At 41.4% G+C, this 27,496-nt stretch overlaps 1 protein-coding gene across 1 annotated transcript; it reads right to left on the reverse strand.

Annotated features, from left to right (window-relative positions):
- On the reverse strand, positions 1-26,542 carry LOC148505884 (extracellular calcium-sensing receptor-like). The gene is made up of 7 exons (XM_088447600.1): positions 26,496-26,542; positions 24,441-24,575; positions 17,722-18,013; positions 12,139-12,957; positions 5,667-5,894; positions 3,176-3,299; positions 1-911 (listed from the first exon to the last, which is right to left on the reverse strand). The coding sequence occupies exons 1-7, from the start codon at positions 26,540-26,542 to the stop codon at positions 1-3; spliced, it is 2,556 nt and encodes an 851-aa protein (XP_088303726.1).
- Positions 26,543-27,496: the final 954 nt, after the last annotated feature.

Genomic DNA, 27,496 nt, shown 5'->3' on the forward strand with positions numbered 1-27,496 from the left:
CTATATCTGATCTTGGGCTCTTCTCATAAGATGCACTCTGGAGTTCATGTCAGGCCTGAACACTATGATGAAACATTTAGGAAGAAACATAGAGATCACCAGACCCCAACTGGATGCCAGGATGGCGAATATTTCCATGGCCACAGTGTATTTTCCCTGAGCACTAAGGGAGGCTGGGATAAAGGAGACCCAGACACTGAGGAAAGCCAACATGCTGAAAGTGATAAACTGGGCCTCATTGAAGCTGTCAGGGAGTCTCTGAGCCAGGAAGGCAACAATGAAGCTAATGGTGGCCAGAAGAAACAGATAACCCAGCATGGTCCAGAATGCAATGGCGGAGCCCTCATTACACTCAACAATAATGAGTCCTGGTTTAGTTTGAGTGTTGTATTGTGGGAAAGGAGGGGCGAGTGACAGCCAAGTGACACACAAGAGGAACTGTAAAAGAAAACAAGTACAAATGATCATGTAGGACACTTGAGGTGTGGTCCATCTCCTCAGGCTGCTGCCTGGTCTGGTGGCCATGAAAGCGAACACTACCATGATAGTTTTTGCCAAAATGCAAGAGATGCAAATAGAAAACAACAGGCCAAAAGCGACTTGGCGTAGGAGACAATTCTCTGGTTGGGGATACCCAATGAAAACTAAGGAGCAGAGGAAACACATAGACAGGGACACCAGCAGAAGGCAGCTTAGAGAATAATTGTTAGCTTTCACTATGGGAGTATACTTATAGTGGACAAAAAGTCTTAAAATAAATGCAGGAATGGAGGAGGACAGTATGCTTGATGCTGCCAATGCTGCTCCTAATGGATCTTCATAGTACAGGTACTCTATAGGCTTCTGTAGACATTCTGTTTTCTGGAGATTTGGCCACTGGTCCCATGGACACTTCTGGCAACCAATAGAATCTAAAATAATGACATTACATAATGTTTTTTAGATTTTGTATGGAAGGGAGAAAGTAAATAAAACTATTATACAAAGAGACTATTTACATGGAAACATTTACAGTATCTCTATTCATGCAGAAAAATTAGCTAACAAATATTATTAAAAATCTTATTGGAAAAGTCAAATATCACTTTTTGCCTCACATACAGTATTTTATGAGAAAGGGACCATAATGACTTTCAGGTCAAGAAGAAAATTAAAATTATTTTAAAGTACGTGCAGAGCACAAGATATCCCAAAATAGGCTTCTCAAACTTTGCAGGGAAGCGAGTTCGAAAGAGTAGGAACCACAAAGCTGAAATAGGAGTACTGTACAGCAAAGTCATGTATCTATTCTGATTTTCTACATTACTGGAGTAAGAAAATTCAGAACAATCAATCTCTCACCCTGTGTTATTAGAATATCACTTTTTATGCTATCAATTATAAGGGGAGATAAGCACAAAGAAGAATATTTTGGTAAGAAACCATATTTTTCACTCCGTCAGCCCTTTGATATAGTACTCTAATGCACATCCTAATATCTGTTCAATCACTGTGTCTCATCCTTGACTCCACCCTCCCTTTCACCACTCTTGAGTGTATTACTCAATATTCTTGCATTCACCTCCAATACATCTGCAAACTCAGACACTTTCTCTCTCTGGAAGCCACTAAGACTATCTTGGTTATCCCATGCTTGCCTTGCTCATCTTTATTCCATTCTCCACTCCATTGCCTGCTTCATTTTCTCTATCAGCACTCCACCTCTACTTCCCCACTCTGTCAGTCCCTCCACTGAGTCCCTATGCTTTTCAAAATTAAATTCAAAGTCATCTCACTAATCAATGAAGCCCTCAACCACTCTTCCCACCACAATATCTCCAACCTCATTAAACGCTCTCCATCTCATCCACTTTGCCAATGACCCCCTTCTTTCCTCCTCCCTTATATCCTACTTACACTCCATCTTCAGAACTTCTTTCACACTCCTATCAAACTCTGGAATATACCCTCATACTCTACTGTATGTGATTTTCACCTTGCCTCACAGTCTTTAAAAATGCCTTTAAAAATTTGCATTTCATGGTACCCTATTATGCCTAATTCTACTATCTTGAATGTAAGCCTTACTGCTCCTCACAACATCTTTGTATCCACTCATTTCTCTGTGGAATGTAAACTCTTGGAGAAGTGAGTTCCATAGATTTGGAACCACAAAGCAGAAAACTTAACCCCCAAATTAAATCTGGAAGATTCTAGGTACTGTTAATAGTCCTTTGTCAATGGATAACAGTAATCAAGTGGAGCAGTAAGGGATCAGAAGCTGCTTCAAGTACCTTGGGCCCTGGTCATGTAGGTCTTTGAAAGTCAGTAAGCCAATCTTGAAAATGATTAGCCATTTTACAGGCAGCCAGTAAAGAGAATAAAGAATGGTTGCTATGTGGATGCAACAGGACTGGTTAGTTAATAGCCTGACAGCTGCATTTTGTACAATCTACAAGCAGTACAATTCTTTTGCTGGAGACCAAGGTAGAGGGCATTGCAGTAGTCTAGGTGTGAAAATATATTCTAAAATGTTTTTTTTATATGCTTGTAAAACTGTATGTTCTACAGATAAGTACATTAGTGGTAGTAATGTTAATAATAATAATAATAATAATAATAATAATAATAATAATAATTAATGCTAATAACAATAATAACAATAATAATAATAATAATAATAAAGGCTGATAATAAAGGCTGATAATAATAAAGGCTAATAATAATTATAATAATAATAATAATAATAATAATAATAATAATGGCTAAAAAAATAATAATAATAATAATAACAACTAATTATTATTATTATCATTATTACATTTTATTTGTAAGGTGCCACAAGTAGTCTGCAGCGCCATACATACAGCAACAGTAGGACAGTAGAGAGTACACAGAACATTACATTACAGTACAGTAGAAAACATGATCAGATCACAAGTAACAATTAGCACCACAATTCTCAGTACAAGGTGATGGCTGTCATTGAAGTGCTAGAGAAAAGGGCTGTGAGAAGAAGAAGAAGGGCCCTGCTCCTAGGAGCTTACAATCTAGGGTAGAATGACAGATCACATGAGGTGTGAGCATGGGATCCATGGTGCCCTATAAATAAACACTGATGATGATTACACTCCAAACATTTAATATTTTACTAATGTCTCATGTGTCTCAGGATGTCAGCAGGTCTGTAACTCACCTGTCTGGTTAGATACTTCTCCTTGTAGACAGGGGACACATTGAAAACAACACACAGGTTGTCCTCTTATAGCCGCCTTCCTCGTACCTGGGATACAGCTGTCACTGCAGACTGAGCGGGGGACCTATGGAAATAATGGAGACAGGCTTAGATTTTGTTCTTACTAGCAAATATTACAAATTATTGTATCACCAGTGTTTGCCTAGTCATTCTTTGCACCTATAAAAAAATAAAGATCTCATAAAGTATTATTTAGAACAATTCTAATACATAGCTCACTTTGGCTCCCCTGCCCCCCTCAAAAAAACCCACCTACACACACACACACCCACACACACACTAAGGATGACAGATTCACAGCTTCATTAAGTTGGACACACATCTGAATATTATCTTTCCAACCAAAATCTGGTAATTGGAGCCGCTTGCTCCCAAACAGGGACATCAGAACATTTATAGGTTTGGGGCAAGACGTAAGTTAATTTTGGCACCCCTAAATTGCTAAGTTTTTCTATAAAGCAAGTCTTTGACCCTGGGCATGAGTGCCAGACACGATGCAACTGCAGCTGCTTAATGCGAGAATGCAGCTGGAGCACCAGCGCCAGAGTAGTGACTCAAACAAATAATTTCATTAGTGGCCACATAACATGGGAGCAAATTCTCTCAATTTTCCCATAGAGGGCAGTTGTAAGATCACTATATAATAAAGTGTATTTTTGTTTAGGACACACAACATTATCCCTTCATTAGAAAACAATTAAAAATTTCCTTTCAACAAAATTATCCAATGTATAATAATTAGCTCCCTTATAACCAGCATTAATGCCGGATACACACTGTATGGTATTTCGTTCAGTGCATCTGGCCATGTGTACATACAGTATATCTGAGAATAATTTTGTTCACATATATATCGTGTTGGCCGTGCAGCATGGCAGATGCAATATATCTTGCATATATAATGTGCACATATGCCAGTGTGTACGGACGACCAATCAGTCAGTTATGCTGGCTGCAGGAATCCCGACAATGACATCACAACTAGACAGGCAAATTGAAATGCCTGCCCAGTTGTGATGTGTGTTATAATGAGAACATGAGCGCTGTAGCATAATATGAACTGAGGGAACTGTGTGGCATATTGTGAACTGGAGGCAGTGTGGCGCAATGTGAATTGGGAGAACTGTGTGGCATAATATGAACTGGGTGAACTGTTTGGTATAATGTCATCTGAGGGCAGTGTGGCAGAATATGAAATGGGCGATGTGCGTAGACTATCCCCTTCTGTATTCATTACAAGGATGATCTACCATAAAGTGCCCTGTGATCCAGAGGTTAATTGTGATTGAGGCGTTAGACATGACTATTATATAAAACATGAAATATTCTGAACTACAGGGCATTTATGTGGGTTGGGTACAGATTGCCGGCAGTCAGGATGCCACTGGTCAGAATACCGACAGCTGCATCCCGACAGTCAGAATCCCAACTTCCATCAGGAAACAAGGTAAGCCTAAACCTACCCTAACTCTCCCTCCCTGATGCCTAAGCCTAACTTCCACCTCCCCGCACCCTTACCCTCCCTCCCGGTGCCTAAACCTAATCTCCCCCTAGTACCTAAACCTAACCTCCCTCTATCCACACCCTAATTCTCTCTCCCTGGTGCCTAAACCTAATCTCCCCCCTAGTTTCTATGCCTAAACTCCCCACACCCTAACCCTCACTCCCCGGTGCCTAAAACTAATATCCCCCCTAGTACCTAAGCCTAACCTCCACCTCACCGCACCCTTACCCTCCCTTCCCGGTGCCTAAACCTAATCTCCCCCCTAGTGCTTAAGCCTAACCTCCCTCTCCCCGTTCCCTAACCCTCCTTCCCCAGTGCCTAATCCTAATCTCCCCCCTAGTGCTTAAGCCTAACCTCCCACTCCCCGCACCCTAATTCTTCCATCCCCGGTGCCTAAACCTAATCTCCCCCCTAGTTTCTATGCCTAAACTCCCCCTCCCCACACCCTAACCCTCCCTCCCTGGTGCCTAAACCTAATCTCGCCTCTAGTACCTAAGCCTAACCTCCCCCTCCCAACACCCTGGCTCTCCCTCCCCAGTGACTAAACCTAATCTCCCCCCTAGTATCTAAGCCTAACCTCCCTCTCTCTGCACCCTAACCCTCCCTCCCCAGTGCCTAAACCTAATCTCCCCCTAGTGTCTATGCCTAACCTCCCCCTCCCCACACCATAACCCTCCCTCCCCGGTATGCTGTCAGGATTTCGGAGCCAGTATTTAGACAGTAAGCATTCTGCACGCCGGTATGCCAACCACATCCCATTTATGCTACTATGTAGTAGAACACAATATTTCAGTTTGCATTACAATTTCTTCATAAATAATCTTTATATCAGTCCTTATTACACAATAGCCTATGTTAAAATGTCATGCATCTTTCCCTTAATATAACACTTTAGAATTGAATCTTACAATCTTTACAATTTCCCACCTCTTTTGCTCCCATTGACCACAACAACAGACTAGAGTTGAGGTTGAGAACTTGTCCAGAAGATGCTACATTGTCATAGCTGCCAACCTTGACCTGTCCCATAGTCCCTTCTTGGGTCAGCCTCCAGTTCACAATGTCATAGACTGCAGGGATGTCTCCATTATCATCAAAGTAAATGTCTCTTCCGCTGCTCAGGGTAACCCTGACTTTCCTTATATAGTGCAGGAGCTGTAAGATATTGGTTAGTTTTTTTTTTTTGAAAATAGGCTTTACTTTATAATTGTGTATCTTTAATTGTGTGTGCGTGTGTGTGTGTGTGTGTGTAATAAACCATAAATATTTAGTGTAGACAATCTTCAAAATATGTGTACAACAGTAATAACATAAGGTAAAAAAATAGATATAAAATATTAATGCAGTATATAATAGTGGCCACATTTAAAATATTAAGAGTACATTCTATATGACATGTAAGTGAAGAATGTTCTTTATTGAGTTAACTGGTAGTGAATAAATCTTTAAATAATATTAAAGGACAAATGTCTAATTGAGTAAAATGTTTGGAGAGCAACAAATATATGTACAGACTGTAAAAAGTATGACATGTTCACTGTCATGCTTGAGTATGTTTGATTGTGGAGCCGGACTAGAGTCGCTAGTTGGAATGGGTTCTAGAGCACGAGTCTGAAAACTGGATGGTCTTATATAGTTAAGGCACATGAGATGTAGTCCTAGGCTGAAAGAAACTGGACAGTACTAGGGATTGGCTGAGACCCAGTACAGGGGAGTGGAGTCTAACACGGTTTTCAACAGGGACTCCCACAAGCGGGTTTGGGATTAGCGGCGCCCCCGATGTGCAGGTCGCAGTCCTCTGCTTGGGTTTCCCTGTGCTGGCAGCTGACAACTGAATCTCATGGTAGGAACCGAACTGGACAACCCCGGGATGGAACCGGGTTGGACGACACTGGGAAAGAACCAATGGTAGAGGATATTGGACTGAAACCAATGGTACAGGATAACGGACTGGAACCGATGGTGCAGGATCTCAGATTGGAACCAATGGTGCAGAGTATCGGACCGGAACTGATGGTGCAGGGTATCAGACTGGAACCGATAGTAGAGGATATCAGACTGGAACTGACCATAGAGGATATCAGACTGGAACCAATGGTGGAGGAAATCGGACTTGAACTGATGGTACAGGATCACCGGGATGGAACTGGATACTGGAGCTAGCAGTGCAGCGAGATGATAATTTGTACTGAAGAGCAATTGAACTAATAAACACAGGAACTCAGATGAAATCACACAGCTAGGCTGAGGATAGCATTGCACTGGCAAGTGCTCAATGCTCAGAGAATCCTTATATACTCTTGGGAGTGCAGGGATTGGCTGGAGACATCAGGTGACAGCAAACTGGTCTCCTGTTGTAGGATGGACAGTCACCTTACACAGACTGTCATGGCCAGTGAGTATGTCGGAAGCTACAGGGAGGAGGAGTGGATACGATGGTGACCACAGGCATGCCGAGACAGCTGAGACCTCACCCGGAGAGGTAAGTGGTGGGATCTGACTCTGGTGTCTCTGGCTGGGATCGTGACACCCACTTTCCAAAGTAATAAAAATGTCAGGACTGTACAACCCATTTATCATTAAATATTTGTGGCTTATTACCCGATAACACCCATTTTTGGGGAGTAACTGCAAATATTTAGTATTGCCCAATGTATGAAGGAGGGACTACAGCAGATATCTCCTATACCTGCTGCAATCCCTCCATTCCCTCTGACAAGCGCAGCCCCCATAGTTATCTATGGGAGATGTGATGCTGCCAGATTTATCAAATTCCACAATGCATTAGCCCTTTGTAGCCTATGGGCTACACTTTTTGTAATAAGCCGACAGAGGGTTCCCCAAGGCAAAGGGCCTTTGTTTGCTGGATGATATATTCCAGTGCTATGATCGCAAATTGCAATGCAATGGTGGGCTGTAATACCAGATCATTTAGCAAATGTGATAATTAATAAATGGGCACCTATCTGTTTGTTATGTAGCCACAGTCCTGGCTGACTCTACTCCAAAAGAACCAGATGAAAAAAGCCACAATAATTCCATATATACGTTTAATCTTTACATGACTTTACAGTGGAGTAACATATTACCCTGATGAAGTTTGATATAATCAAAATGCATAAACGTCACTAACTGAGCAGCAGCTTTTCAAATACTGTAGATGCTTGTTGGCAGTTCTGGCTGTGGGATTTAAAAGGGCAATCATTTTAAATGTAAATCACACTTGGTTTTGCATTTCATATTATTGGCCTTTAAATACCATGTCCAGAACTGCCAACAATTGTTGGTTTTGAAAAGCCGCCATTGTGTAAATATTTCCATATTCTTATTAAGGTGCACAACAATCTGTGGGCATATTGAATTCGGTGCAAGTTACCAAAACATTTCGCATTAGAGGGTTTTTCCCCCAGGTGTGAGATTTTTGGTATTTAATTGGGTGAGAGAATTTTTTTTTTTTTTGGGTGCTAAAATTTTTTTGGACACCTTTAGAACAAGTCCAATTTTTCCTAAAATCTTTATTTTTAGGAAGAATTGTCTGGACTTGCTTCAGAACTGCTAAGACACCACCCAATGACTTTACAATGAGCTTACTTACCTTCTTGTAGCACTGTACGCCACCTCTGCTTCCTTGACACGCTGGAAGTCTTCCTCATCATCTTCCGCAGCATGTGTGTAAGATACCTCTCATGTGTGAGACCCCTGTCAGTATTTTTGAGTCCGCCGGTGTGTGTATGACCCCCCTTTAGTGTGTGTGGGACCGCCGGGGTGTGTGTGACGGTATGCAGTTGGGAAGCCAGCGGACCTAATCCCGACAGCCAGCTTCCCGACTGTCATATCCCGGCAAGGGTCTAAAGACAGACTTCAATATGCCGTGGCCTGTCATTAGACATACGCCGGGAGCCTGACGCCCGGCATCCCGATCAAAAGGACACAGGGTGCCGAGCGTGGATAGCCGCGGGGGGGAGGGTTAGGTTTAGGGATCCCGGGGGGGACTTAGGGCTAGGCACCCCCCTGGGAGGTTAGGTTTAGGCTAGGGGAAGAGGGGGTTAGTGTTAGGCACCCCCTCCGGGGGACTTCAGTTTAGGCGGTGGGGAAGAGGAGGTTAGGTTTAGGCACTTAGAGGGGGGATTAGGGTTAGACACTGGGGGGAAGGTTAGGTTTAGGCACCCCTAAGGGAGGGTTAGGGTTAGGGGGTAGAAATAGGTTAGTATATACTTACCTTTGACGATCGGGATTTCCTCCTCTGCCGGGATGCCGCTGTCGGGATTCCAACCGCCGTGCATGGGTTTCACGATAAATCATACCGATTCCTGTGTGACTGCTGTCAGAGTATGTGAGCCTTTTGTGACCCCTGGTGTGTGTGATACCCTACCAGCCAATGTCTACAAAGTGTGTGTGAGACCTGTCAGGAGTGTGGAGTTGGGCACACCAGACAGAGAAGCGGCCAAAACACTTTGGTGAGTGCATGTTTTTTTTTTCTTCCTCATAAGTTTTTTACTTAAAAAATGTTATGACCATTTTTTAATTGAATACCGCCATCTGGAGTCATGGTATTTGAAAATTGGTTGCGATGTCCGCATAATTATTTTGACACTATTCTACTTTATTGAACTTTATTCTGTATTTTAAATTATTGAGTTATTGAAGAAAGTCTCACTTAGCAAACATCTTTTATACAGGATGCCATCAGGATGCCAGCGAACAGGAAGCTGGATGTCAATATACCAATGCCGGAATCCCGACCCCGGGGATGGGAGGGTTAGATTTAGGGACCTTCCTGGCAATAGCAGCTTCAGACATGGGCAAGCCATGCAGGAAAAAGGGTTATGGTTAGGCTGCGGGATGTGGGTGTTAGAGTAAGGCACCACTGGGGGAAGGATAGGGTTAGGCACCACACGTGGAAGTTTAATTTTATGGTGCTGGAAGGGGGGGTTAGGTTTAGGCAACACCGGGAGGAGGTTAGGGTTAGGCACCACCAGGGGGAGGTTAGGTTTAGATACCACTGGGGGAGGGTTAGGGGGGAGAGGGGGGGTTAGGCTGCTTACTGGCTCCTGTCGGGATCCTGAACATCAGGATGCTGCTGTAGGTCTTCTGACCGCAGGCATCCTGACTGCCTGTCAGTCATATGTATTCTCTTTTATACACATATTGTATGCACTTGTTGAGCATATCATTCTAAAACATATTTTTTTGCTATGAAGGGCTCCACTTTTTTAGGAAAGCTTTTCGATATATTTTCGAACATGACTGAGGATACTGATGTTCTGTGGTAAGGCTGGCTCACAGTTTGCATTCCAATTCATTCAAAATGTGTACAACTTAGAGTCAGGGCTCTATGCAGGCCACACAAAAATAATCAAACATTTTCCAATGTAGTAGCTTTGTGCATGAGGGCTATTTTAATGCTGAAATATATATGAGCCTTCCCCAAACTGTTGCCACAAAGATGGAAGCACATAACAAGCATGTCATACAATGTCATCCTGTGCTATGGCATTAGGATTTTCCTTCAGTGGAACCAAAAGGCTCCAGCAAAACCATTATTGATCACCCCCAGACCATTTTATCTACTCCACCATAATCCACCACCACTATCTCTGATAGAAGTACATGAGCAGAGTTGCTGAGTGATCATTTTGGCCCAAATACTGGTGGAATAACAAATAAGTACTTAAAGATTCCCCATCCGGTGCCATTTAAAGAAGCAATGAATGGGGGGCTGTCTTGAAAAACCTGTACCCCCAGACATAGCCCCTTGGCACCTCTGTAGGTGGGCAGCTTGTGATAATTGTGGCCTGTGACAGTCACAAGAAATCTAGGCTGAATAATGAAAATTTTGGCATATAGATAATCACTGATGTATATATGATGCACTGCCCACATATGCTGATAATAACCAGGTACAATTTCCATTGTTTAGCTTGGCATGCAGCCAAAATACTGTATTCAAATTCCATGTAGAAACATAGAATTAAATACTAACTATTGGCTTTACATTAACCTTATGTGTTTACCTCCAACATATCCTGCACTGTTTCATTTTTGATGGCTCCACTCAATCCAGTCCTGTTTGTTTGGTTCCCCTACTATGTTGGTACTTCCTCCCTTTCTAAGTTAGCATTGGCTGCACTCACTTTCTAGAGAAAGTAGTGGAGAAAATACCATGAAGAACATTACCACTTATGTACTGTGGCAATATCAAGCTAGGTGGTGATAGTTAGCCATGTATTCTACGTGGAACTGGAAGGATCCACCCACACATGGAACAAAAAGGAGGCAGGACCACACATAAGAGCTGCCTTGTGTTCAGAGCCCAGTTGAGGCTAATAAGGCAGACCAGTCAGGCTGCATGTGGAGTCAGTCTAAGGAGGACAGAGGCAGCCAAAGAGCCCAGTTTGCCAAGCCAGGCCAGTGGGAGGACAGGAGGCCACATCCAGACCTGCAAGGTAGGGAGGGCCATGTCACTTACTGTGTATGTGAAGTTATAGCAGCCAAGCTACAAGCCAAGATGTCGTGTTCAGACATGCAAGGAGGCAAAGAGGATCACAAGAGAGACTTTGGGCCAAGTGAAATAGGGCAAGAGTTTAGAAAATGTGAGAGTTTAGCAGTAAACTCTCACAGTATTACATTGGTCTAGTTCTATCTTCAAAATAGGAAAGCATCTGGATAAGAGTGTAAATCGTGAGATTTTTTTGAGCCTGAAAAACATGCAATTATTCCTGTTCTTGGACTATATTACATTGGTCGAATGTAAAAAGTGTGAGAAAACATTTGGCCCTTTGTGTGACTTTGTGGCATACAAGCCAGGCCAGTAGGCTGTGTCTACAGTATATCTGTGAAGACAGGACAAAGACTGACTGCCCATGATAGCGAGGGGCCAAGAAATGAGGTAGTGTCCTGCTTGGAGGCTAGGTTAATTATTATTTTGTTCCTAACTATAGTAAATCACCATTTGTTTCATTTAATCCTGAAAGTTGCGTGTGGACCCTTATTGTGCACCTAGATACTGCACCACTAACCCATATACTGAGCTAAATTACCCCAGTTTATCACAGAACACACACACACGTCTCTCCTGTTTCCATATCTATTCTGTGCAATATGTCTTTACTTCATACCCCAGGGAAAAGTCTACCTTCTGGACCATTGATCATACTGCCATCATATGAGGTTACCTTCCTAAAGATACCATAGAAAGTGCTAAAGTTTTTGGTATGATTATAATAAGTTTTTGGTATGCACATTACTTTTGTCCACTTGTATCTTTAATCTACTTTCAAACCAAGATTCAAAAACATACTGTTTGGTCATGTGTGTGCTACATGAATATATAAATAACTGTTGAGCATTATGGGTAGTTACAGTAGCTTTTCATACGACATTCTGGACATAACATTACCTGCCATGGCTTAAAAGTAAAAATGTCTTTACAGATCCCATTAGACAATGTTCCTTCTTTTGATTTGCATTTGTTCATATCCTCCAAAGCTTTGGCCAAAACATGGACAGCAGCATAATAACTGTGTGTATAGTTTAATCCGCTAGTATACATAAAGCTGTTCCTGACGCTGTCTATACTCTCCGCTCCTGTGCACTCTTTCACTGTAGGACCCATAGTTATGTTTTCCTGATAGCGAAATTGGCAGTTAAAGAGTTTCTCCCAATATACGTTCACCCAGGACTCTACCAATGAAGGGCGGACCTCGTTCAGGTAGTCACTGAATCCTGGAATCACTCTATTGTTGATAAACAAACCAATGGATCCTGATAAAACCTGAGAAAAGCCTCCAGCTGAGAACAAATTAGACATTGACCAACCAGCATTGGAGACAAAAATCTTCCCTTTAATTTCCTGTTTCAACATCTCATTCATGATAGGAACCAAATCAGCATCAGATGCGAAGATAATGATGACCTTAACTGATGACTCTTTGATGACTTTGACTATGTGTGGAGCATTGCGGTCTTGTTGAGATAATCGAATATATTCAGTGAAGGCCACGCAAGTTCCAGCCTTTGTTATTTCCTCCCTGATTGGCTGAATTCCTTGTAGGCCATAATCATTTTCCGTAGCCAACATACCGACCCAGGTCCAACCAAAGTGCAGAATGAGCTTTGCCAGTCCCTTAGACTGTTCCTTATCACTGGGAACAGTCCTGACAAAGGAGGGGAACATTATTTTATTACTTAGAAGAGAGATACTTGAAAATGCACTGATCTGGAAAAAGACAGAAAATTACACATATGTACAGTAATACAATATAAAATTATGTTCTCCCTGTTTACGCAGGGGAAATCTGAATGATCTGCCACCTAACATAGAGTGTGTGTATGATTCTAATGCGGCCAGGTAGAGCAGAGTGCGCCCCAGACAACTAGATTCGAGTTATTACCTAGTCTCAAAATTAGCATGCAGGAGGACATTAACATCTGGTCTGAGCATGAGTTTGGGCCAAACCTAGACCTTGTTACATAGATGACGTCCTCTTCATCTGGCAAGGGGAAAAAAACCATCTTCTACAATTCCACACATACATAAACAGTGACAACAATAACCTCATCTTTACAACTGACTGCAATAAAAAAATATGGACATTTTCTGGACATCACCATTTTCATTGAAGATGATCAAATCTGCACCGCAAACCAGTGGGTATTAATAGCTATATCATTACAAGTAGTGGCCACCACCCTAGCTGGATGGATAATATGCCCCTAGGGGTCATGCATGTGCACAGCCACCAGGGAGACCGTTAGTAGGCAGTGGAGGGATCCCCTCGGATCCCTCTTTGCACCCCCGGAACTCCTTCCCATAGGAAGAAGCGGGGCTGTGAGAGAAAACATCGTCTGAAGATGGCGCTTGTTCTCGGCAGCAAGCTACAAAAACTTTCAGTTTTTGGAGTTTGCAGGATACTACGGGGGTACTATTGGACCCCTGATGATGAATGGCCTGGTAACTAAAATATGCGGAAACTATGATATCTGCATGGTTACCGGGCCATTTATCGTTTGATGAACAGGCCCCATAGTCTCTCACATCACTTCAAAGAGAAACATAATAAAGACTCAAAGGGCCTACAGTTCATAAGAATTCAAGTCTTAACAAACAGCTGGAAAGGGGGAAATGACATTAGAAAGATCACCAAGGAAGAACTGAAGTGGTTGGTGACCCATAAAACCATAACACCTTATGGATTGAACCTGGATAATGAGGTGAAGTCTGATATCACAGATTAATTCCAACACATAACACGTAACTTAGTACCTCCATATCCCATCCTTTCCTCTGAGTAATGACAATCACCAATTGTCAACCCTCTTTCCTTCATATTTTTCATAATTTATTTATATTGTTTCTGCTTTTTGGTTCACCGACACCCCTCCTTATCTTATTCTCATTTGCAGTCATTCATTCTATTTGTTTATTTAAATTTTATTTTTATTCAAATCTCATTTTATTTTTTACAACTTCGTCAGTATAAAAGATATCTGAGTATTCCCATTACTCTCTCAGGTTTTATTCCCTATGCCCTTTCAATCTTTAAGAGTTAAGGTGCCTACACACTTAGCGATATTTTACATGATTTGCCCAATTCCGACGCATTGTGACGACAAATCATGTAAAATATGCCCAAATTGTGTGTCCACTCATGATCACGATGCCGATGCACATCCACGCAGGTCGCACATCGCATCTTCAGATCTGCCGTCCTGTAGGGCAGATCTGACAATCTCAGTCATGGTGCACTGGAATAGTTAGGAGGCACGATAGATCGTTTGTCATATTGGACAGTTTTTAACACCAACTCATGCCCACAACTGTCGGGGAGCTGCTGGGGAAAGTTCAAGGGGAAATCAGACACAATGTCGGATCGTGAGCACATCGCCAAGTGTTTAGGCACCTTAAGCATACACTGATACACGTCCCCCATCTAAGGTATAATCAGCTCCCTGTTATCACCCAACTCACTACAATATGTTGTCAGATTACACCAGTATCACTGCACCATGGAAACATCAATCACCAACTTTGAGAACCGGACCCACCCAAACATAACGGTCCAAGCTGGATCTGAGTCGGGCTTGGGTCTTTCCGCCTGACTGGAATCCAAAAATGAGGCAAAACATCATCAATCCCAAGTCAAATTCTTGCTGGTTTCGTATTGCATTTAAGTGCTGCAATACTCTGTTGTGTGGGGCTGTGCTGTGTCTGTCTGAGGGTTGTGTTCTGTCCATCCAGGGGGGCTGTCTCCATCCACAGAGGCCATTCTGTGTCCATCCAGGGGGCTGTGCTGTGTCCATACAGGGGCTAAGCTGTGTCCATCTATGGATGTGCTGAGTCCTTCCAGGGGCTGTACTGTTCCATCCAGGGGCTGTACTGTTCCATCCAGGGGCTGCACTGTTCCATCCAGGGGCTGTGTCCATCTAGGGCTGTGCTGAGTCCATCCGGGGCTGTGTCCATCTAGCTGTGCTGCTGTGTCCATCCAGGGCTGTGTCCATCCACTCAATGTCCTCTGTCGCACACTGGTACTGCAGTGAATCCACAGGCCATAAACCATTGCATTCAAAAGCTTCAAATAAGCAGCTCTGTGACTCCAAGCAGAGTCGGTTGGTTGTAAAAAAACCACCAGTTTAAATTAAAAGAAAGTGTAAAAAAACTGTTTTAATAAACGTTTTACCAAATATATATATTTGCTGGTTTGGTGTTGTACTATTCCTTCCATAAGTACTGTGTCCATCCAGCTATTTTGTGTCCAAACACTCCCTGTGCTGTCACATTGAGTCTGCAGGCCATAGCCCACTGCATTCAACAACTTCAAATAGGCACTGTGACTCCGAGCAGTGCAAGATAATTGTAAATAAAAGTAGCTTGTAATGCAGCTATGGCTCCTCTTTCAGTTTCTCTGGCAAGTGCGGCTGCCAGAAAAAAACTCAGCTGTCCTTGGTGACCCACTGGTGATGCAGATGAGTCAAAACAAACTTTTGACATCTGGCCAGGTCTAAAAGAATTGCCTTCAATTAATGAGACCTCTACATGACTCCATCTGATACGGTCACCATTAAAATAATGGTTGAGGATTATTTTAATCATAGCATCCAAATAGGCATGTCAGACAGTCTGTTTGCTACTGTCAGGGGAAAAAAAAGGCAATTTGGAGGCACTTGCACAAACTGGCTTTGCTCTACTTGAGCTGCCCACCCTCCAGTGTGTACTCAGAAAGAGTTTTCAGTGCAGCCAGGAACCTTGACAGCGAACAGCATGGGAGGCTACTTCCATAAAATGTGGAAAAGGTGATTTTCATCAAAATGAACTACAAATTATAAGAGGAAGACCTTTACTGCCAATTACATAACAAAATACAGAGGCACCTGTAATGGTGGATTCCAGCGGGGACAAATTAATATTGTGTGAAGATGATGTACACACTGATGAGGATGAGGAATTAGATAATGATGGTGGCAAGTTCAACATCGTCACATGTCACAATCGATGTAAGGAAATTGGGTATCCTCTCTGACCTTCGAACGGTGTTCTTGCACATTTCAACTCGTTATTGCATCTGTGAGATTTCTGGGTAACCACCTGGCACACACGTGTTGTATTTTTAGTTCCTTTGTCACAATATGCTGAACCCGTTCGAATGTGATGCCAAGTCAAGCCAAGAGTTTGTGTAAAGTTAACCTTCTGTCATTTTGCAACATATCTGCAGCTTTAGCAATGCTGACATCTGTAACCATGGTGGATGGTCTCCCAGAACGCGATTCGTCAATCACTCGCATATTACCCTCTTTGAAGTGCTTCCACTACTGAAACACTTTTATTCACAAATGACGCACTTAGCTGACACAAGTTGTCATATTTAACAGTTTAAACTAGAGATGTGCGCCGACCCCCGTGTTTTGGTGTTGGTTTTGGATCTGGATATACACTGATTTTGGATCTGGAGGATTTTGCCAAAACCTCACCTCCGTGTTTTGTTTTCATGTTTTGGTTTTGGATCTGGATTTTTTCTTAAAAAATCATAAAAACAGCTAAAATCACATAAAATGGGCCTGTTTTGCTCCTACAGTATAATAAACCTCAATAACATTTATTTCCGGTAATTTCCTATCAATTTTGACAACCTCACAATATTATTTGCTTCATCTAGTGAAGGCCAAAAGGTTGCATCCAGCTAGCTGGCTGACTAAGCTAAGTGACACAGTGGGCGGCACTAACATGTGGCAGTTCAGTTTCTAATTTCCAGCATGGATACAGTGTGTTATACAGTGTGGGTTGGATACACCAATAGTGCACTTACTGTGACAGCAGTGTTGGCAGAGTGGGGTTGCTGACGGTGTCCTCAATACATGGAATGGCAGTGCTGCGGTGCTGGCAGTGTCCTCAGTGCTGCCGGTGGGGGTGCTGGGCGTGTCGGCAGTGGGGGGTGCTGGCAGTGTCAGGTGGTGGGGGATGGTGGGCGCAATTTTCTTTTCCTCTTTTGTGCTGTTTTCAATGGGCTTAACGCTGATTGGCTGAGAGTTGTGACAGACGGCTCTCTCAGCCAATCAGCTTTAAGCCCACTCAAAACAAAACCTTGTGACTCGACAGAGGGGTCACGAGGTTTTGCCTTGGGTCAGGGTTCCGGGGCAGGCAGGAGATCCGAGCTGCACTCGGATCGCCCAGGAGCCCCGAAATTCGGGTGGGTTCGGATCTCAGAGATCCGAACCCGCTCATCTCTAGTTTAAACCATGAGCATCACTAGTTCATATTGTTATATATAGTGTAAGCTGGTGAGCAGGACCCTCTTACCATTATGTCTGTCTGTTATCACTTGGTTTTGTTCTACTACTGTTTGTTCCAAATTGTAAAGCGCAAAAGAATATGCTGGAATTATATAAGTAAGTGATAATAAATAAGTAAAATAAAGTTAATGTAAGGAACAATCTTCATTAAAAAAGTACTCTTCTAGGGACTACATAATAAAAAAACTATTCTTACCTGAGGGTATCTCAAGACGCCCAAAATATTTGCCAACATCATTGAGTTTGTGGAAAAGAATGATCCTATGACAGCACTGAAGGCTGATTGCCCACGACACCTGTAGTTGGGGATGACCATGCTGGATTCAGATAACAAGTGTAAAGCTCCTTGTACCTCATAGTGAGGCACATTACACGTCTTATACACCTGTAATCCTAACGTCATGTTACCGAGGACACTGGGGTTCATGTTAATCTCTTTTACTGCAAACATAATGGTTAGAAGTTGTTGGTAGGAGTCCAACCGGAATCTTCAGGATGGAAAGAAATATAAGACAGGGTTAGTAAATGCAGTTACAGTAGCTGCATAGAACACAATATAGAAATAGTAAATTAGTAGCACAGTGTAAATATAACTAGAAAAGCAGATAGAAATTTGAGCTGCACATTAACAGTCTGACAAGAGTCCAAACAATTTTGGTTTCCCTGTCCTGATGGAATCCTACACTGAGGGGCTTATTTCTGTAGACCCCTACACTAACTGAAAATCTATATTGCAGAAATACTGATCTCTCTATTACTGCAGTTCTTCGTTTGCAGCCCCGGTAGAAACCCAACACCGCTTTGGGGGGTTTTATCTACTTAACAATCAGCTTAGCACTGCCTGTGGAGAGTCTCTGTGAATGTGTATGTGAGGCCAGCACAGAAGTTTCTTTTAGCAGGAATCAAGTAATGTATTTCCTTCTTCACAGGTCTCCCATTGCCAGGGATAGATAAAGTTTTCTGACCCTTGTTAAAATGATCAGTCAATGCAGTCACCATAGCAGGGTGTGGGGACATTGTAAACTGTGGAAATACAGGGACTGCAGGAGAACACAATGACTAATCTACAAAGAAGGATGAAGAGATGATTAACTGGTAACAAATACTGGAGAAATGGGTTATCCCTGCTTCATAAATATAACCTGGTATCTTGCTTATAGAAATCTTTGTTTGCCTTCAGCCTCTTCCCTGGAGGCCAAGTATTATTATGTGGTCTATGTACTAAGGTAAATGTGTAGTACACAGATATGCAATGCATTACCATTCTATTATCCATATATGCTGAAGCGAGTGAAGGGAGCCAGTCTGGTATGTATTATGTATTTACAGTTTGTAGTATTGTTAAAATGTTGCCGTGTGGTTTTCTGGGTTCTACTGTAATTATTAGCAAGAACATTAAGGGGTCTATTTACTAAGCAGTGTTAGGAGACAGTGAAAAGTGATAAGGAAGTGATAAGGTGCCAGCCAATCAGCTCCCAACTGTCATTTTTCAAAAACAGCCTGTGAGATGACAGTTGGGAGCTGATTGGCTGGCACCTTATCACTTTCTTATCACTTTTCACTTTGTCTACTAACACTGCTTAGTAAATAGACCCCTTAAAGACAAAATACTTACAGGGTATTTTCCTAGTTACTAGTGCATGGTAGTCCTATGAGCATGCAAAATATTTTTGCTGGGAAAGGTGATAATTTATATGAAAATTAAATTAAATCTAAAATAAAATTAATTTAGCTCAATCAGGTCAGGTTTTTTTGCTTTCTCAAGTTTAAAAAAAATCATATTTTGTAAATAAATAATATACTATGTATTATCGACCCATTTTTGATAACAGTGTGACAATATGTGATGATAGTCAACTCAAACAGATTGTTATTTTGGAATATTGATATACCGCCGCACATGCTTGCAGGAGACCGGCATCTTCACCAAAAGAATAGCATTAACTAATATGATATAATATTACTGCCATTATTATTATTATTATTATTATTATTACTATTGTCGTTTATATGGTGCCACAAGGGTTCCGCAGCGTCTAACAAAGAACATTATTATTATTTTTATTATCATTATTATTATTATTATTATTATTATTATTATTATTATTATTATTATTATTATTATTATCCTTTATATGGTGCCACAAGGGTTCCGCAGCGCCTAACAGAGCACATTATTATTATTATTATTATTAATAACCTTTATTTATATGGCGCTACAAATGTTTTGCAGCGCTTTACAAAGTACAAAGTACTAAAAGTACAAGAGTGAGCAAGAAACCAGTGACTTACAGTACAGTAAAATGCAGGACAAGGTTTATATACATTGCTGCATAAGCGATCATAACACTCAAATAAGTAACAAGACATAAGCAACCGAGTGTAAAGTGCCCAAATGGGGAGTGAGGAGTAGATGAAGATATAAGTAAGGAGAAGCACAAGAGGGTAAAGGGACTGCTCGTGAGAGCTAACAATCTAATGGGGAGGGGAAGACAAATAGGTGTGACACAGATGGAGTAGACATGGAGGAGGGAGCAGGTAGCAGCAGAACAAGAGAACAGTGTTTATAATACAAGACAATACAGGATAAATACATGATATATAAACATTGCTGTAACAACTGTTGAAAGGAGTATAGAGTAGATAGTAGTGTAATTCATACTTACCAACATTCTTGCAGCCCCCTCCGGGAGGGGGCTGCCAGGTCGGTGCATCAGGGGGGGTCAAGCAGCTTAAGTTGGTGGTGTTTGGGCGTGCATTGTAAAGCAGGGGTCAGGGCTACGATGACGCAATTCAGCAAGAATCAGTTCATCGCCCCTCTTCCCCGGGCCGCCCACTTTCACATGGGGGCACGGGGGGAGGCAGCCATTCCTGGAAACTTGTCTACGCTTACAGCGGGCAGGGGACAGCACCTGATTTTCAGGAGGCTCCTGGCCTTGTGAAACACCTACCATTGGTGGAAGAGGAGGGGGAAAGGAGAAGGGACAGAGAGGTAGGAGCACAGCCAGGAGAGGGCAGTATAGTATATATACTGTATATATATATATATATATATATATAGATGTATATATATATATATATATATATACATATACATATATACAAATTATATTCTATATATGTATATATATATATATATATATATATATTTATATATATATATATATATTCAAACAAACGTCATAATCATGGCAAATACATGTTTCGACGTTTCAAGGCACATAGGCCTTTTTATCAGGACATAAACAGAAGTGTTTAATTCATAAAAAATATTGTGACACTGTTCAGTAGGTCATTGATATCGCAGTGTAATATTTAAAATTGGTACAAATTGACATATAATTGCTGTACCCACTTCGTTTGTGTCTGTTGATATGGAGAATGATCAGTTGAGAGGAGAGCAGGAGCCACATACTAATGATAGTGCTGCTGCCATTGCCACCAGTCATGATGATGCTAGTCCATCTACGTAATCTACTAAAGCTGATGCTCAAGGGTATACATGCCTTGGCTTTTAGTTATGACTGGTGATTCTGCCTCTTATGATGATATAAGCCCTTCTTCCTGTAGACATTTCAAAAAAATTAAAAAGAAAAAGGCACAGGAACCAACTGTGCGCTCAGAAATGTCACAAATCCCTGAGGAGAGTCTAAGGGGTAAATTTACTAAGATTCGTATTGGTCCCGATTTGCATTTTCAGGTGATAATATAACTTTTTTGTAAATCGGGAATTTACTATGATTAAAGTCGGGTGATTTATTCAGTTTTTCAGGTTGAAATCAGGTAGTTTAATGTCGCAAATTCGGCCGTTTTGAACAATAGAAATGATATCACCATTGGCTCAATTCAGAAGTACTTTTCACTTTTTTAATACAAATCGTGAATTTACTAATATTTGTTTTGCTAAAGTCGCCCGTTTTACACTCAAATTGGGGACTGAATAGAAGTTTTAAATGCACCACTTCCTGAGCTGTGAGTTTCCATCGAACATACACAAATCAGTGCGATTTGTGTATGTTTCTGAATGGCAAGTGTGTTCTAAGGGTTAATTTAAAAAAGAAATGACATGAGGCCCCCCAAAAGGCTGATCAGCCCCGGACTTGCCAGCCTGTCCTGGTACCTAAAATTACGGGGAACAAAACATGTAGGGTTCCACCGTAAATAAGGTACCAGCACCTGGCTGGAGAGCCAGTCCTGGTTTTAATTATAGGGGGAAACAATTTGCGTAGGGGTCCCCCTATGATTAAAACCAGCACCGGACCCTTTCTAGCGAGGGGCTGATGCCACAACCAGGGGGGCCATTTCACCGGACCACCTAGCCCATTCTGGTCACAGAAGGTTATTTTTCTTGTTCCTGTGTGGCCTCATTGGTTTTTGGTGTTGTCTCCTCTTTAGGCTTTTGTTCCTTCACCAACTACAAATTTTTTTTTCTCCTGTTGCTCCACAGACTGTACCTGTGGGGGATGTGTTGGAATGGCAGGTGATAGACCTGACAAGACAAGCAAATGGACAGTATTACACTGCCCCATGTAAATTTGTTTGGTGGAAAAATACATATTAGAGAGCTTAGTTTCCATTATTAATGAAAAGCATTCATATTGGTTTGTCATCCTTAACAACCAGGGCAAAAAAGACTAAAATTTTGAGTTACTATATAACACTTAAGTAGGATATGTAAGGAAAATCCCCCCTAAAAATAAAAATAAACACCATGGCATTGGATTCTATTGTGATGTAATATGTCTAAACTAGAGATGTGCGCCGACCCCCGTGTTTTGGTTTTGGTTTTGGAACTGTATCTCCTTCAAGGTTTTGGATCTAGATTTAGTTTTGCAAACCACCCTCAAGTGTTTTGGTTTTGGATCTGGATTTTGTAAATAAAAAAATAGAAAAAAAGTTTTTAAAAACAGCTAAAATCATTTATGCAATCCAAAACCTGAAATTCGGATTTAAAATCCGAATTCCAAACCACGATCAGAACCGCGACCCGGATTTACCTGGATCTCCTCAGGAGATTATAGCCACGACTCGGATTTACCCGGATTCACGAAATTCGGGTGAATTCGGATTTCTGGAGAACCGAACTGCACATCTCTAGTCTAAACAAATAATGAATTCTACAGCACTTGCCCAAAACATGCCGTATATATTCATATTATATTTATGAAATTAAAAAAAATGGATTATTCCTAAATATTTTATATGTAGCTTGCTGTATATAAACTAAATTTTCAGTTTAAAAAAACCTCACAATGTGTCAGTCCCACAGCGCTGAAACTGAAATGTCCAATATTCGTAGATAATCTCTTAATTTTCACCACAGTACAATGTTAATATACCAGTAAACTAATATGGCTCAAGAGGCAGCAGCAGGTGAGAGCCGTGAGGAGACAGCCATGGGTGAGAGCCACGATAGCTACGTCCAGGGAACAACTACCATCCCGCTTCTACAACATTCGGGAGTTATAGGTGTTGAACCTGGGACAGTACTGCTAAAGACATCTGCTGTTTTCTGCAGAACAGTTTTGAGGTCCCTGCAGGTCCACTAAGCTCTACCCACACACTTGATTTGAACTTGAAGAATTTTTGTTTGGGATTTTTTAAGAATATTCTGTTTTAAATAAAGACATTTGTTATGGTTACTTTGTATACATATCCTTGCTTGGATGGATTGGCATACTGTATAAATTTTGAGACTATTATTATTATTATTAGCGTTTATTTATATGGTGCCACAAGTGTTCCGCAGCGCCTTACAAAGTACATAAACAAATAGATTGATTTACAGTGACTTACAATACAATACAATACATTACAGGACATGGATAATATACATTGTTACATTTGCGACCATAACACCCAGGTAAGCAACAATGCAAAGCAACCAAGTGTTAGGTGCTCTGGTAGAGAGTAAGAAGTAGATTAAGGTAGAGTAAGGAGATGCAGAAGAGGGTAGAGGGCCCTGCTCATAGGAGCTTACATTCTAAGGGGGAGGGACAGACAAACAGGGGTGACACAGATGGGGTAGGCAGGGAGGAAGCAGCATGTAGCAGCAAGTTAAGATTAACACTTGGACTAATTAGAATATAAATAAGTTTCCTTTGAACGGCTGGAGGATGAATTTTTATATTTATTTCTATTTTTTCTATGGGAACTTGTTTTCCTTATATGAACAGTGAGAGAGATAATTTTTACTGAAAAGGAACTAATATATGAATTGGTGATTGAGCCATATTAGTTTACTGGTATATAATTGCAACAATATTGGACATTTAAATTTCAGTGTTGTGGGACAGATACGTTGTGGGGTTTTGTAGTCGTATCTTGAGCAGCTTGTTGAAAGTTGTTTGTGTCAGAAGAATCTGTAGTGATTAAAGAGCGCTTCAGAGAGAACCCTACTATATATGTCAATTTTCATTTTTGGTGAAGAGCATGAGTTTATTACATTGTAGAATTTAGTTGTTTTTAACATTTTAACTTTAGGACTATTCATTTTCACCATCATCCTGTTGAGCTGCGTCTTGGTAGTGGAGTTTTGAAAAAAAGAAAAACATCACTAAAAAAAGGCAATTAAAGACCATATTTTTGGACTTTTAAGAAAATAAAAATGTACGTAGGGCCAGTACAACAAGACCAAAGTCACAGCCATTACTAGTGTCCTAAGATCAGATTGTGCTATTTTAATTTTTTTTAATAGGCCAAGAAAAAAAAATAATAATTGTATTTGTTTTTGTTAAAAAAATTACCTTTTAAAATAATTTAGTATATATATTGGGAGACTGATGCATTGTGCTTTTTTGGTTACAATTATTCCTTCAAAATAGTTTTTTGTAAAATGAAAAATTAAAGACATGCTATGATATGAAAAAGTGTTTGTTACTCACCAGGCTGGGACTGAGAGAGTGGTCAATCTACGTCCCACACATGTAGGCCAGGGAGGATCCTAGGTTGGAATTCTGTGTCTGCAGCAGCTCCTCCTCATAAGAGCAGAACTCAATATGGAGTATTTGGTCCTTGCAAGTCCCATCTTCTGCCCTTCCCTCATTTTCCCTTTAAGGATTTTTAATATCAGAGTTCTCCACACTCCAGAATCGCACACAGATGAAAACTGTCTCTTCCTCTGTAAGGATGTTTTATGTACCAGAGTGCAAATGTTTTTGTCATAGGGGCCTATTTACTAACATCATTTTTACTAAAATATAGTGAGAAAGGGTGTTTTCACACCCTTTTTACATTATTTTATTATCATGTAAATTTACTAAAGGACAATTAGAGTAGAATTCATGAAATTCTACTCCAAGCCCTAATTATCACATATTTTTAGTAAGCAGATCACATTTCCCATAATTGTAATGGGAAATGTGTTCTGGCTAGAATTACTAAAATATTTACTGTTAAAATAGACCGGGAGAAGCCCTGTGATAATAACGCCTCCTGGAGATGGCGTTATCCAGGATTTCCCCTGGTTTCCCTACTCTTGCTCTGCTCTAACAGGCAGAGCAGAGCTGGGAGCCAGGTACCAGTGATCAGCTGTGTGGTCTAAACAGATCACAAGCTGACCACTGCAAAAAAAAAACTTACCTGCATCCAGGGTGCTCGGTGATGACCTCCGGGACTCTAGGTCAGCTGGTCTCCTGGGTCCTGCACTGGAATCCTGGTCAGCTGCTGCATAGAACAGCTGACCAGGGTTGCAGTGCAGGATGGGAGACTAGCTGACCAGAACCCCAGAGGATGGCTATTCATCATCGCGCTGAATTGAATTCCCCCCATGGAAAGAGGAAAGAAAGTTTCTTTGTTGGCACACTAAAGAGATAAGACTAAAATATAACTTTTATTAATTCTCAAATAAAATTACATGCCTCTCCAGTGAAATATTAAAAGAAAAATGTTGTGTAAACAATAATATGTGAAAATATGAATAAAGTAAATAAAGTATGACTAAAATAAATCTTGCTTGTCAACTCTTTATTTTACGATCTTGTTCTGGTTACAACTTATATATACTTTACATGGATTCAAGCTCACTGTTATTGTCCCAATATGGAGAGTTCACAGTGTATGGACTATTATACTCAAATCTCACTGTAAATGCTTTATTTCATTATTCATTTACTAGCATATATATTATTATATTATTATATTATATTATATATATATTATTTTTAGTGCTTGAGATACTTATCTCTCATATATGTGTCAGGGTACCAATTGAGAGTACTTTATTGTGAAATATTTTTAGAAACAGATCAAATAGCACAATAATGCTTTTATACCTCATTAGGCATCTTTTACCTTCCTCATATATAGTATATCTTATAAGGTTGTGTATGCTTTTTCAAACAAGGTTGTTTGGGACTTATTATGTGATTTACAACTGCTTAAAAGGAAAATTCATTAGTATCCCAAACATAAGGGTAAATATGTTCCACAATTAGGTATCTCAAACATGAGAATAAATATGTTCCCCATAGAGCATATTATCTTTGTTGTGATTATCCAATGTTATTGGGTACAGCCTAAAATGGGTATGTAGACAGGAAGCCGACTGCCGGCTTCCCGACTGTGAAATGCCAGCATGGGATTAATGATAGGCATCTAAGTACTGATGCCTATCATCAGACCCACGCCGAAATCCCGACACCTGGTATACCGAACGTAGGTAAGACGGGCATCAGGACCTGTTAGCTGTGGGTGGGGGGTTGGTTTAGGGACTCTCAGGGAGACTTAGGGTAAGGCAACCCCCCCGGGAGGGTTAGGATTAGGGAAGGTGGGGTTAGGGTCAGGCACCCCCAGGGGTGGAGGTTAGGGTTAGGCACCCCCCCGGGAGGGTTAGGTTTAGGGGGCAGGGAGGGGGAGTAAGGTTTAGGCACCCCTTGGGGGGAGGTTAGGGTTAGGCACTAGGGGGAGGTTAGGGTTAAAGCACCCCTAAGGGAGGGTTTAGGGGGGAATGGGGAGGGTTAGGATACTTACCAGGTGCCGTCGGGATCTTCAATCTTCATCTGCTGGAATTCTGGCATCGGTATTTCATCCGCCAGGCTTAGGTCCGGCAGTATGTCATACCGATACCCCTAAAATTATATATACACTGTGCTTGTTATGTATCTGAGATACAGTAATGAATGTATTCATTATGTGGTATACTGTACATTTGAATATTAGGTATGCAGCCGGGAAGCCGACGGACCTTATCCCGACAGCCAGCTTCCCGACTGCTTAATCTCTGCAAGGCACTAATGATAGGCATTGAAATCCCGATGCCTGTCATTAGACCTATTCCGGGAGCCCGACACATGGCTGATCAAAGGTAAGCCGGGCGCCAGGCGCGGACAGCCACGCAGGGGAGAGGGTTAGGTTTAGGGCTCCGGGGGGATTTAGGGTTAGGCACCTCCCCTGGGAGGTTAGGTTTAGGCCAGGGGAAGGGGGGGTTAGGGTTAGGCACCCCCGGGGGGAGGTTAGGGTTAGGCACCCCCCTGGGGGACTTAGGTTTAGGCTGTGGGGAAGGGGGGGTTAGGTTTAGGTACTTATAGGGGGGTTAGGGTTAGGCACTTGGGGGGGAGGTTAGGGTTAGGCAACCCTAAGGGAGGGTTAGGGTTAGGGGGTAGAATTAGGTTAGTTAGTACTTACCTTAGGACGATCGGGATTTCCTCCTGTGACGGGCAGCCATTGTCGGGATTTGAACCATAATCATACTGATTCCAAATATTGGGATTGTTCAAAAAACATGTGGTAGCTTAAGAATACTTATAAATTGTGCTATTCAGGCACTAGGTATACGATGTCTCCTGCTTGCTATTGCTCATAAATCTATCAAGGATTAATTCAACTCAGAACCAAGTATGGAAATAAATTCAATTGGAATTCAAATAGTATCATATATGCCTTAATACAACCATTGAGCTATTGGTTCCTATAAATAGATCTAGAAAGGATCACTTTAACTATTTATTGGTTCTTAAAATAAATCTAGATAG

This window comes from Taudactylus pleione, unplaced genomic scaffold, assembly GCF_031769625.1.
Source record: "Taudactylus pleione unplaced genomic scaffold, aTauple2 ptg000435l, whole genome shotgun sequence".
Lineage (NCBI taxonomy): Eukaryota > Metazoa > Chordata > Amphibia > Anura > Myobatrachidae > Taudactylus > Taudactylus pleione.